General features: G+C 30.4%; 2 protein-coding genes across 2 annotated transcripts in view; both read right to left on the bottom strand.

The window, feature by feature from the left end:
- The window catches only part of LOC139523758 (uncharacterized), a 312,433-nt gene that overhangs the window by 60,419 nt on the left and 239,197 nt on the right, over window positions 1-12,817 (bottom strand). The gene's annotated exons all lie outside the window — the stretch shown is intronic.
- On the bottom strand, window positions 3,251-4,180 carry LOC139525108 (uncharacterized). Its single transcript, XM_071320293.1, has one exon. The coding sequence runs from the start codon at window positions 4,178-4,180 to the stop codon at window positions 3,251-3,253; it is 930 nt and encodes a 309-aa protein (XP_071176394.1).

Below are 12,817 nucleotides of genomic sequence, written 5' to 3'. Positions count from 1 at the left end.
ATAGGATCTTGATCAGACTTTTCATAAATTTTAATCGGGAATGGTCCTGTCAAGGGCGGCAGTAAAAATCGTGAATGTGTGACCCCAGCTTAAGTCTTATAAACTTATAAACAACCTTCAATCAATATTTTTTTCTAAATATTCGTTTGTCGCAATTATAAAATTTCAATCCTTGTATCTGTGATAAGTTTATTGATGTGTTTGAGCTTTTGATTTTGCCATTTGTCTTAAGGCCTCTCCGTTTAAAATATTATTTGATGTCGATATTTTTGATATTTTACTTTTTGCCATACTGTTACTTGCAAGAAGGACAATATAGAATTCAGAAGAAGTGGATTTACTAAATCCAATACCTATGTTTATGGTAGGAACACAAAAACGTTAATTCTTAAAATCAAATATCGAAAACAGTTTTAATAAGGCTCTGATAAACATTGAACACATTTAAACCTATTGATAGACACTTTATTTATTTAGAAGAAGAAAATAACACTGATAACTTTAATAGAAAAAAAACTACTTTAATATCTATAGTTAAAACTCTAAGTTGAAATAAGTTACATTTAGAAATTAATATTTTTCCCAAAATGCAAAAAAAAACCTCTAGTACTTAACAATCTTTCTATTATTAAAGCTGTAATTATCTAGGTGAGCGTTTCATGTTATTGTGTAGTAATATCTTTCAGTTGCGATATTTAAATTTTATTTTTTACAAGATTCGTGTCGGCTTATTATTGATGGGATCATAGAAAATTTATTATTTAAATTGCTTGATTTCACACTCAACACGCTCTATTAAGGGCAAAATGAAATATATCGATATTCTTTGTAATGTGATAATTAGCTAAGGAAGGCAGTTCATATAACAAGGACAATAAGTATCACACCTTTAATTTATTGACAAAGGAGTCAATAACAGGAACCATTATCACGTCATGTAATAGTGCAAATAAGACATAAACTTTTGAACTTCCTTGTACCGAATTGTTTTCTTAATCATCATTTATATTATTATATATGTATTACTTCCTAATGGACCCAATGACAAGCATTAGTAAATTCATTTAAATGTCTGTACTATCATCGTAAGTGATAATTTTCATAAACATGATTCAAAGTTTCAATGTCATAAAGATGTTTATAATATTATTGATGGGGTCTTCAATGTTGATACTTGTGTTAAAAACAGATGCGGAAGATATCAAAGGGACGTTCAGACTCATTTTTCGAATCTAGTTGACAACGAAGTGACATAAAAAAGACGAGGAACAATTGTCTATCAACCACATTATTAATCATACATCGTTTTATGGAAACAGGTGGCAGAGAATACCAAAGGAACATTCAAACTTGTTAATCGAACATGTACTGACAACGCCGGGGCTAAGACAAAAACGTCAAACAGACTAATAACAGTACACAAACCATAACATATAAAAACAAAAAACTGAGCAACACGCACCCTTGTGTGGTCAAATGTTCTCCAGAAGAGAAAGCTGACAATGCTCTACATGTGAAATTAAGGTAACGAATACCGGTAATTAAATTATGATAATCAGATAATATATATGTCATAAAAGATTAAGTTTTAAACGAAATTTAATTTTACAGCTTACTTGAGAAAAAAAAGAAGAGGATACACTAAATCAATAACATGATGTTAAAGGAAGCAGCAACCGAATAATCACAAATATTAAAAGTAGTTATCTATGAGGCGCTGTTAAACATTGAAAATCTTCAATATATTTGTAATATTGGCAATATCATGTAAATTTGTAGTTGTCAGTTGATAAATGGTTACTACTGCAATATTTGTTCTAGATTCGAAATTTATCCAGGACAGATATGCTACAACGGAAACGATTTTCTTCTGTTATATGTACATATCAAGTTTGTTCAACTTGTTTTTTAGTTATCAATTTAAAGAAGTAAAACGAATTTGTTATAAGATATTTATTACAGAGATAAATATATTTGTCCACAAAGTGAAGCAGATTAAAAATTGAACCATCATGTTTAAATCTTATAATTGAATGAACATTTTGTATACCATGAAAACTAGCTAAAAGAAGAAAAGAGCAAATTTTATGAAAAAAACTTATCAGCATTAGTTTTTGGAATAGTTATATACTATAGTATTGAGGATGATAACCGTGCATAAACATTTTATCAAAATCCGTCAAGGATAATTGTACAATGAAGCAAATCATGTTCATCATGTTCATCTCATTTATATTTCACGTGTATAACGCATATGCCTATATGCGATCAGTTTAGTTTTTGGACATTAATTTCGATAATTTTTACTCGGACCTCTCACAAGAATTGTATAAATTTCATATAAATTGCTAAAGAGGTGAACAACAATAAAATAATAACTTTTCCTGAAAATCTAGTATAGTATCCGATACTAAAAAAAATACATATACTAATGATTTAAACAATTGGTGTTTATGCCAGGAGTAGTTAAAATGAAAATTTAGACAAGGAATCCTAAACAGTTAAACCTGGATTCATGTTTCCATCAGAAAGTACATAGAGGTTTGTTGATAAAATAATATGATGATCGCCATTCCTAAGTTATCGTAATCTTTCTTTAAACTAGTTGTAAATGTATTAATTGATTTTGTTCATATGTTTTGTTTTAGGAAGTCTTTTTCCTTGATTTTTAAACAAGTTTTCAAACAAATGCGTTGATTATGTCTTGCGATTGTCCATAATATTGAAATGTCTCAGCCAACCTTTCATATGAAATGTTGAATATATATATATTAGTTGCGAAAGACAGACATTGATCATATGCAAATGAATACACCAATACATATGTAACCCTATTTCGGAATGAAAAATCTTCGCAGAAAATATTTAATTGTTTAAAAAATTTAGTTTTTATGAGAACCGTTTTGTTTGGTATTCGAAGTTTTATACATGTACATGAATACGTGGACGTCCACAAGGTCAATTTCTATAAAGAAAGAGCACTTGCACTTATTTACTTTGTCCTGTAAATGAACCATTAAATATACATGTGTTTGTCTTCTATAAAATTGTAAGATTAATCTGCATTTCAAATTCTACGGCAAATAATGTTGTCATGTTTTCGGGTCATACTTATTCATACGATAAATTGAATTGTGTAAGGTAAATGTATGCTTGAACGCGAGTAGAAATAAAACCATATTACCCATTATAACAAATACACTGAGCATGCTGAGGCACCATCAGTCCACCCTCTTTGCTAATAAGAACTTTACTCCAATTGTCCATCTTTTGATATTACTATTATTCTATTAGAACTCTGGTCAGCTACAATAATGTTACCATAAGTATCTACACAAAGTTCATTTAATCCTAATAAATCATGTTGATATTGCCAGATCTGTTTACCTGATCCGTCAATGCAGGTTACGGCTTTGTGATACGGGTCACCATATATCACTCTGTCTTTCCAGTGAACAAGATGAAACCGGTGTGATTTAGACTGAACTTCTATTGACTTCTGTGTATTCCCTTCCAAGTCTATAATACGAATTTCATTCTTACTCAAAGCTACAACAAGAGCGATATTGGAGTAAAATATACTCAAACATGTTTCGTCTAAAGTAATAACTTTTGTTATGGTTTCATTCTCCATATTCAATAGCTTAATGGACTTTTCACGAGGAAAAGTTATAGCAAGAGTGTCATCATTGATCTGTGTGACACTCCAGGCTCCACCATAATTTGGTAGCTGTTTCTGAAGTTTCCCATCTGAAGTAAATATATAAACTCTACCCCAGTCTTCAACTACTACAACTCTTCCATCCAACAGAACAATAATATCAATAACTCTGGAAATAAACGCTGAGTCAATCTTTATCTTTGTTACAATATTCATTTTCATGTTGTTTATGTTAGATTGTGATTCTATTTGTGCTTCCCTGCCCACACTTGTTTCTTTCTTCATAATACTTTCAGTTATATCAACCTTTATTTCTCCTATGGAAGATACTGATTGTAGTTTGCTTAGTATCTGCTCTATCTCATCATTTTTCTTAATCTTGAGGTCAACCTCTCTAACAGTCTCATTTTGTTCAACATACAGTTGAAATTGATGTACTTGTTGTTCAATCTGATGCACTCCAAGAAATGATTCAAGTTTTGGTGTATGTTCTTGAACTTTACGTAAATCATTTTTCATTTCCTGTAAACGTTTCTTTTTTTTCTTCAATTTCCGTAATGGAACATATTAATCTTGATTTCTCCTCGCCCCATACAGTATCTGATTCTTTGCATATTTTCGTCTCCCGGTTGTTCAAATGTTTATTGATCCCTATTCTTATTTCACTTATTGATTCCTTAATGCTTTGGTATTGTTTTTCTCTTTTTTTGTATGTTTTCTGATTTGTTGTTAGTTATTTTATCCAAGAACTGTAAGATATTGTTTATATCTTTTCCTACAGTTTCTTTTGATTTTTCAATCTTGGTCTTTTCCACTACACTTTCTTAACTTGGTATTCCAGTACATTTTGAATGATTCTAAGACTTAGAAATGCATTCATCACAGCAAGGCATTAAATGACTTGAACAGTGCGATATGAGCTGTTGACCATGTGTGTCACATTCTGTTTTATTTGAGCCAAAGGGGTGTTGTGGAGCAAGTTCACAAGTTGAATGTTTACTTGTTGCCATGACCTAAACAAATACATAAAGTTGTAAAGTGACTATAGTTGATTGTAGTTTTATCCTTCAAATCATTGATTTGTTGCTTATTGCAGATCAAATCAATCACTTTTTGGATACAATTTGAACGAAGGACGGTAGCTTAGAAATGTCCTGGGGTTGAAAAGTTATTGACGTTTGTTGCTGTTTATCATATTGGTTTTATGTTTTGTTCATTGCTTTGTACATAAATCAGGCCGTTAGTTTTTTTGTTTGTTTAGTTTTATAGTTTTCATTTCGGGGCATTTTAAACCTGCCTAGAATTATATTCATGAAATATAAACACAGATATTCAAGTTGCAATATAATGTGTATATGTGTAATCAAGCTTGTAAAAAATACATAAATTTTATTTGTATGAATCCAGTGTCTGTAATCGTGGTTATAAAATATCAATAACTTCATTAATATGTAAGATTTAAAATTGGGGTCCGTCTTCCTTTCTTTATAATTGCAATTGAGATACCTTAATGTACAAAAATACATCTATATTTTGAATTTAAAATATCTTATTTCCAAACCCTATGTTTATTTCCGCTCATCACCAAAACCAATTTACAAAACTAATGTACAAAAAAATTATCGAAACAACAATTTGTTACACATGTACAACAACAAACCATAACCACTGATTACATGCTCTTGACTTAGGACAGGCACATACATACAGAGATTGGAAGGGTTAACATGTTAGCGGCATCCAAACCCTCCGCCTAATCCTGTTCAGTGATGTAATAGTTCAACATGATAATAAACTATACAAATCAGTTGAAGAAGGCTTAACACATCAGCTGGATACAAATAGACATACATCTGACAATACACAACCAGAGCAAGGGACTTATTACTGATCTCAGATTACTCGCAGTTACTGACATCCAATAAAAACCAACAAAAAATCGTGCATCTAAGACCAATGAGTTCGTTAGTAAAATTAAAAGGTGACTTTTATAGAAAGAATACAACTTGAATGAAACAGCATAAGTTGAAATATGGGTTACATGTACATTCAGCAATATTTGTTTAATAAAATATAAGAACTGCAGCACTTAATATTCATAAAAATTCTAAAGCTGTAAAGATCAATGAAAACATTCGAATTATATTTTTATTTGGTGACATCTATCACATAATCCGTATATATTCTACTAGTTATATAATTATATCTTTATTTTAACAAAGACAACATTCCATGAACTTGTTCTGAACCAAGCTACACAATATCGTAAAGACCATTGTCAATGATATAGTCATACGCAGTTTTGCCATATATATCCTTGATGTACAAGCTAGCTTTTCTTTTCAGTAGAAATTCGATAAAATTAACTTTTTCTAATATATTCGAACACATGGTTTCTTGACATACAGCAGAAAGTAGAGTTGCACCTGCAATGTTTTGACAGTTGACCGACATTTTCCCACAAATAAAGATACTTTTTGCAAGTTTGAAATTATCCGTTTCAATAGCAGTAAATAGCATTTCCTGATCATCTATATTTTGCTGTTTTTTGAGACTTCTCTTTAATTTCCAATTTCCATAATATGAAACAGCAATCATAAAACACATATTGCTGATGTTAATACAATGAATATCACTTTTTCAATAAAGTTAAAATCAACGACTCATACTGTTATATAGCTAGTAGTTAATCTACGTCATGTTGATATTAAACATATTTGAAATGGAAATAACCTTGGAAAAAAGGTGATAACAATTTTATCTAATTCGGGTCATTTCGATGCAAATTTGACACAATTAAATATTACCGGTCAAATATATCACCTAATAAGGCCATTTTTACTGCATAGTAACACATATGGAAAGGCTGTATTAAAACTAGGATACCGTTGCATCAATATTACGTTAAAATCAATCTGAGGGAACAACATGTAGTTATAACTGTTTATCTTCTAAGGAAACAATAGTGAAGTATTCAAAAGTCATTGTTATAAACAGAGCTATAATGGTTTACTTTTATAAATTGTTATTTGGATGGAGAGTTGTCTCATTGGCACTCACACCAAATCTTCCTATATCTATAAATTGATGTAACATATATACATACTTGTGTGAGTGGATTATAACGGTCACTGCGTATGATCAAAGGTAACATTGAAAATTTAGCATTAGAAATTTTAACAGTGACACATGAAATCAGTTTTCTTTAACATTGTCTATAGAGTTTTGTTATAAATACTATGATAATCATTATAATACAAATCGGAAAAAACACTTAAAATTTAATTTTAATCAGATGAGTACAAAATATGCATTAATAAAACATGCAACAATAGTATACCGCTTTGCAATAGTCATAAATCGAAAAGCCGAAAGCAAATCCAGGTTAAAAATAATAAACCCGTGGGAAAAACATCAACCAGAAGAGGAAATCATCGTATTGAAGTAAAATCTAAAAAAAAAAAAAAAAAGGCAAAACAAAACAAGTAAAATAACAAAATTATATATCAATCTCCGGGGAAATTTCTGAGCAGAATGTCGACTACTGTCTGCCAATTGTCAAGAAGCCATATGTACACATCAACTTATATATATATCTGTGGCAATATTGGAATTAAGAGTTATTTATTAGCTCCCTTTTTAGCTTGAGCATATTTACATTGTTATATAATTACTATTGTTTACATGGAAACTTTCACCTGTGTGTATGTACACAATAACTTTACTCATTTTCTAAACCGGTAATTAAAAGTTAAAGGTAAGATGGTGTTGCTTAAATTGCAAATCTTATTTCAAGAAAGTACCATTTGTTAAGTCATTTAGTTATTAATTATATACTGAATTCACATTTTATACAGTGTCCAGAATTCATACTTTCCTCGAAGGTAACTATCAGTATTCATTACAGCCATGCTGTTTACTATTACTGTTCTGGACCAATTCGTCTCTTAAATGTTTTGGCTTCATTTTGGGTTTAAACTTTAGGACTTGGGTATAAAATGGTTTAAATGATACAGTTTAAAATCCCTACTTAGAGTAAGACATTTCCCCCACTTTATTTAACTTCTGTATTGTTGTACCACTAACTGCCATAATATTAGAATATCTATTGTGTATTTTGGTATGAAATAAATATGATTGTTGAGGTATTATTTCTTTAAGACTTCTTTTCCTAGAATGCTGGCTTATACTTGCCCAAATCATTATCCGGTCAAGTATTAGCTTTGTCCTCCCAGAGAATTGTCCGTTATGTCGGTTGTTGTAGACACTTGTCCCCTAGTGTGACAAGGTGTCCAGGGCAGAACTGGTCTTCATTGTTTATGTAAAGAACCTGGGTTTATTTGGTATTTCGTGGCTGCGCTAGCATTAAGTAAAAAGGTATCCGGAAAACGTTACTTTTACTTGAATGTTAGATCAGTCCGTTCACATATCTATATATATATATATATATATGTACGTCTGAGTCAGTGACAACTCTACAACAGATGTATCCATCGGATCGCCATCAATGATGGTGATACATGGCTGTGTACATACTGTATATATATATATATATACCTCTTAGTCTTCAGCATAATAATAAATACATATCCCGTATCACATAAGTTATTAACAAACCAAATACAATTTTTCGTGAGATAAAAATCAGATATCATTAATGCTTAGTGGCCCTCGGCTGTTTTCTGCTCTTTGGTCGGGTTGTTGTCTCTTTGATTAACTCCCCATTTCAATTCCCAATATTATGTGTGTTTCTATTGAATTTCAATTAATAATAAGATTATAACGCTTCCAAAGTAAATGCATGGATGGTAATTTGAGTGTATATCACCTAATAAGGCAATTTTTACTGCACAGCCACACATATGGAAAGGCTGTATTAAAACTAGGATACCGTTGCATCAATATTACGTTAAAACCAATCTGAGGGAAACAACATGTAGTTATAACTGTTTATCTTCTAAGGAAACAATAGTGAAGTATTCAAAAATCATTGTCATCTGTTTAGAGCTATAATGGTTTACTTTTATAAATGATTATTTGGATGGAGAGTTGTCTCATTGGCACTCACACCAAATCTTCCTATATCTATAAATTGATGTAACATATATACATACTTGTGTGAGTGGATTATAACGGTCACTGCGTATGATCAAAGGTAACATTGAAAATTTAGCATTAGAAATTTTAACAGTGACACATGAAATCAGTTTTCTTTAACATTGTCTATAGAGTTTTGTTATAAATACTATGATAATCATTATAATACAAATCGGAAAAAACACTTAAAATTTAATTTTAATCAGATGAGTACAAAATATGCATTAATAAAACATGCAACAATAGTATACTGCGTGTAATAGTTATAAATCGAAAAGCCGAAAGCAAATCCAGCTTAAAAATAATAAACCCGTGGGAAAAACATCAACCAGAAGAGGAAATCATCGTATTGAAGTAGAATCTAAAAGAAATGAAAAGGCAAAACAAAAAAAGTAAAATAACAAAATTATATATCAATCTCCGGGGCAATTTCTGAGCAGAATGTCGACTACTGTCTGCCAATCGTCAAGAAGCCATATGTTCACATCAACTTATATATCAATATACATACCTCTTAAACTTCAGCATAATAATAAATACATATCCCGTATCACATAAGTTATTAACAAACCAAATACAATTTTTCGTGAGATAAAAAATCAGATATCATTAATGTTTAGTGGCCCTCGGCTGTTTTCTGCTCTTTTGTCGGGTTGTTGTCTCTTTGATTCACTCCCCATTTCAATTCCCAATATTATGTGTTTCTATTGAATTTCAATAAGCAATAAGGTTATAACGCTTCAAAAGAAAATGTATGGATGGTAATTTCAGTGTTAAAAAAAGTGATAATAATGTTATACTATATGAAGCATTTCTGATGTCCTTTTGACACAATTAAGTTGTTATCAGTGACATATAAACCTGCATTAAGTGATGTTGCAAACAGTTTCAGTTTAAATAAAATGTGAGATAAATTAACCCATAGAAATGTTACATTTTTATTCGATCGTTTGTGCCATACAGTGTGTATTTAGACTGTTCGAACTTGGAAATCACAATACTTTAGTATGGTCAAAATATTTATTGATTACGATGATTCTGTATCAAGCGTCTGTAAATGAAATCATACTTGAATAATCTTACGCGGTTTATATAAGAAATATATATATAAAAACAACATTATGATTGGCTTCAAAGCATTGTTTACACTCTTTCATTTCTATACACAAAATGAAATGAAATCAAAACTCATGTTTCAACTAAAATGATTTTTTTTAAATTGTTATAGACCTTTTGATTTTTTTTCCCTATAAGCTTCATAAGATAATATATACAAAAACTTTAAAAGATAAAAAAAATACTTCAACTTTTAATGACACTAGAAACGGAAATCGGATTTGCCAGTTTTAGTGGTTCAACGTAATTTATCTTTCAAAAACACAATCAAGGTTTCATAAGAAGTTTGTTCACTAAATTAGAACAAGTTTAATTTGAGTTAGCAAACAAATAAACGAATTAGTTTTGCATTAAATATTGAATATGTGATGGATTCTTTTATTTTTGTGAGTACCAAAGTTCGTAGATTTCAGACACAATGCACTTTCTTTTGTTAAACACTATTGAAGTCACTGTTATGGAGATCATACACGACCTGCATTTAACAGCGTGTCTTCAGATAACGGTGGAACTCTGTTTATGAACTTTCTATATTGAAGTTTAAAATTTATAATATGTTCCTCAGGTTACGGTTCAAAGACCACCTAATAATGCAACAAATTGCACTGAAAGCGCTTCTAAACTTTGACTTTTTATTCATCTGGATTTTGACAAAAAAGACATAATATCGGACTATATATGCAGTTAAGAATTTGCTCATTTCTGAGGGCCGTGCGATGTACTTTGCTCTTTAATTTGTGTGTCATATAGTCTCTTGTTAAGAGTTTTTTCATTAACAATCATGCAACACTCATTTTATAAAATATTCATATTCACAATATTTCAAAGATTTTATTAAGAAACAATGGAGTAAAGTCTCTGTGAATTAAACTTATAATCTTTCAAAATCAGCGAGGTACGTTTCGAAGCAGTTACAATACTTTGTTTTAAGATATTCAAAGTCACAGAGTTATTTCGTAAGGATTTTATCTCAACATCCTTTTTGTTTTAAATTGACATGTAGTGGTAATTTATCTTTCATATAAATTGTATTAAAATCCATTACCAATAGGTTTGGTGATTGCGATCATAGAAATACCAGTCATCATTTTAAATAACTACTAAGCAATCGTTGATACGTTAATGTTTCAAATCAATCTTTTAAATAAATGTTAAACAAAATATATCTATTGAAGTTCGTTTTGTAAGACAAATTATACGTATACAGTTCTTCTCTTGTATTCATCGAACAATTGTTAATGTTCTCATAGAATATACAGACTTCTCACAGAATGTATTCTTATTTACCCTTGAAATTTTCAATATGTATCTTTAAACGGTTATTGTTAAGCAGTATATACCAGTTATGCTTAGTTGTATTTTCTATGTCAACAGAGACAAGATATCATGGACATGATCTTCATATACCTTAGCAATGTCATCACTACCGTTGCCAACGATATAGTTGTTAATTATGTACTCTCCGTCGATATAAGACAACGTCAACGAAGAATGAGTGACCTATATTAATGTCCAGCAAATGTATACCAAATAAGGATACATACCATTTAAAAACAAACAAAAAATTGGAAAAATCAAATGGAACCCACTTTTAACATTTATTGAGTTGATTTTTGTCCCAATATATGCGTTTTTAGCTATTAAACAAGTTGGTGAAAGGTAAATATTATACATCTGAAAGAAATAATTTCTTATGTCATTACTTTGGATAAATAAACTGTGGTATTTGTGCCATGACTTCCGTATTAGAAATTAAAACAAATATTTACACATATGTTCAAAGTGGCATTTAAGACGTTTCAATGAGCATGTAAACTCATTGATCGAAAATAAACTGACAACGTCATGACTAAAAAACAAAAAGATAAACAGACAAACAATAGTACACAGAGCACAAAATAGAAATTAGAGACTGAGCATCATAAACCCCACTAAAAACTGGGGTGATCCCAGTTGCTTCGGAGAGTATGCAGATCCTGCTCCACAACAACTTAAGCATATTGATTAGACCGTATGGCAAATTGTTACAGAGATGATTATATAGCAACAGAGAGGCATAAGCGAAAAGATTTCGGAACAAATAAATACAGACAAAAAACCCGCCCGATGAGTAGAAAACCTCGCCTAACGACTCATAATAAGGATCGGAACATCCGGTTATGTCATCTACGGAATCGAATCTTTGCTGCAAATTGTTTATGAAATTATTATTTGAAATTCATTTTAAGTCAAAGGGTTCATATGTTTAGTTGAAATTAGTAAGTCTCAATATATTGAGTTAAACCTAAAATAATAACAAGCGTAATGTATCACTCTATCTTAAATTATATTGACTGCTTAGAGACACATTTGATCTGTTTTGATAAATATCCAACAAATTGAAATGTCTGTTGCCATAAACAATCTTTTTTCTAAACTAGTTTCTATGGCATGTTTTTTCTGGAGAAAAAAAAACTATTTTGAAATTTTAAAGCTTCACTAAAGAGGCATTACAGGTAGTTATCGGAACGCGAATATAGAGCACTAGAATTGGTATCGTTAATATTATAACAGTATGATTTATGTCACTTTATATAAATGAAGATCAATTCAAAGATAAATTAATTGATTGAATCTTTTGAAGCACTAGTACATGAGTTTTAGTCTGAAATAGCCATTTTGATCTTAACAACATTTGAATAGGCTAAACAACTTTTTTTTTTCTTTCATACAATTTTCACATTAATTCACTTGGTAGATTCAGTACCGTTTCGCTAATGAACTTGTAACCAATTCAGTACGGTTCAGTAGTTTATCAGATAATTCAGTATGATGTTGGTCTCTAAAGGCTCATACACTATAGAAAAGTCTAAGGCATTGACTTAAGATATCTTAAGCTTGATTGACTACAAGCGAATGTAGTGCCAATAAACAATGTGCTGGCCAATGCCTACTTATTTCAAA

The sequence above is a fragment of the Mytilus edulis genome, chromosome 5 (genome assembly GCF_963676685.1).
Source record: "Mytilus edulis chromosome 5, xbMytEdul2.2, whole genome shotgun sequence".
Classification (NCBI taxonomy): Eukaryota; Metazoa; Mollusca; class Bivalvia; order Mytilida; family Mytilidae; genus Mytilus; species Mytilus edulis.
This window is presented reverse-complemented; position numbering and strand designations above follow the sequence as displayed.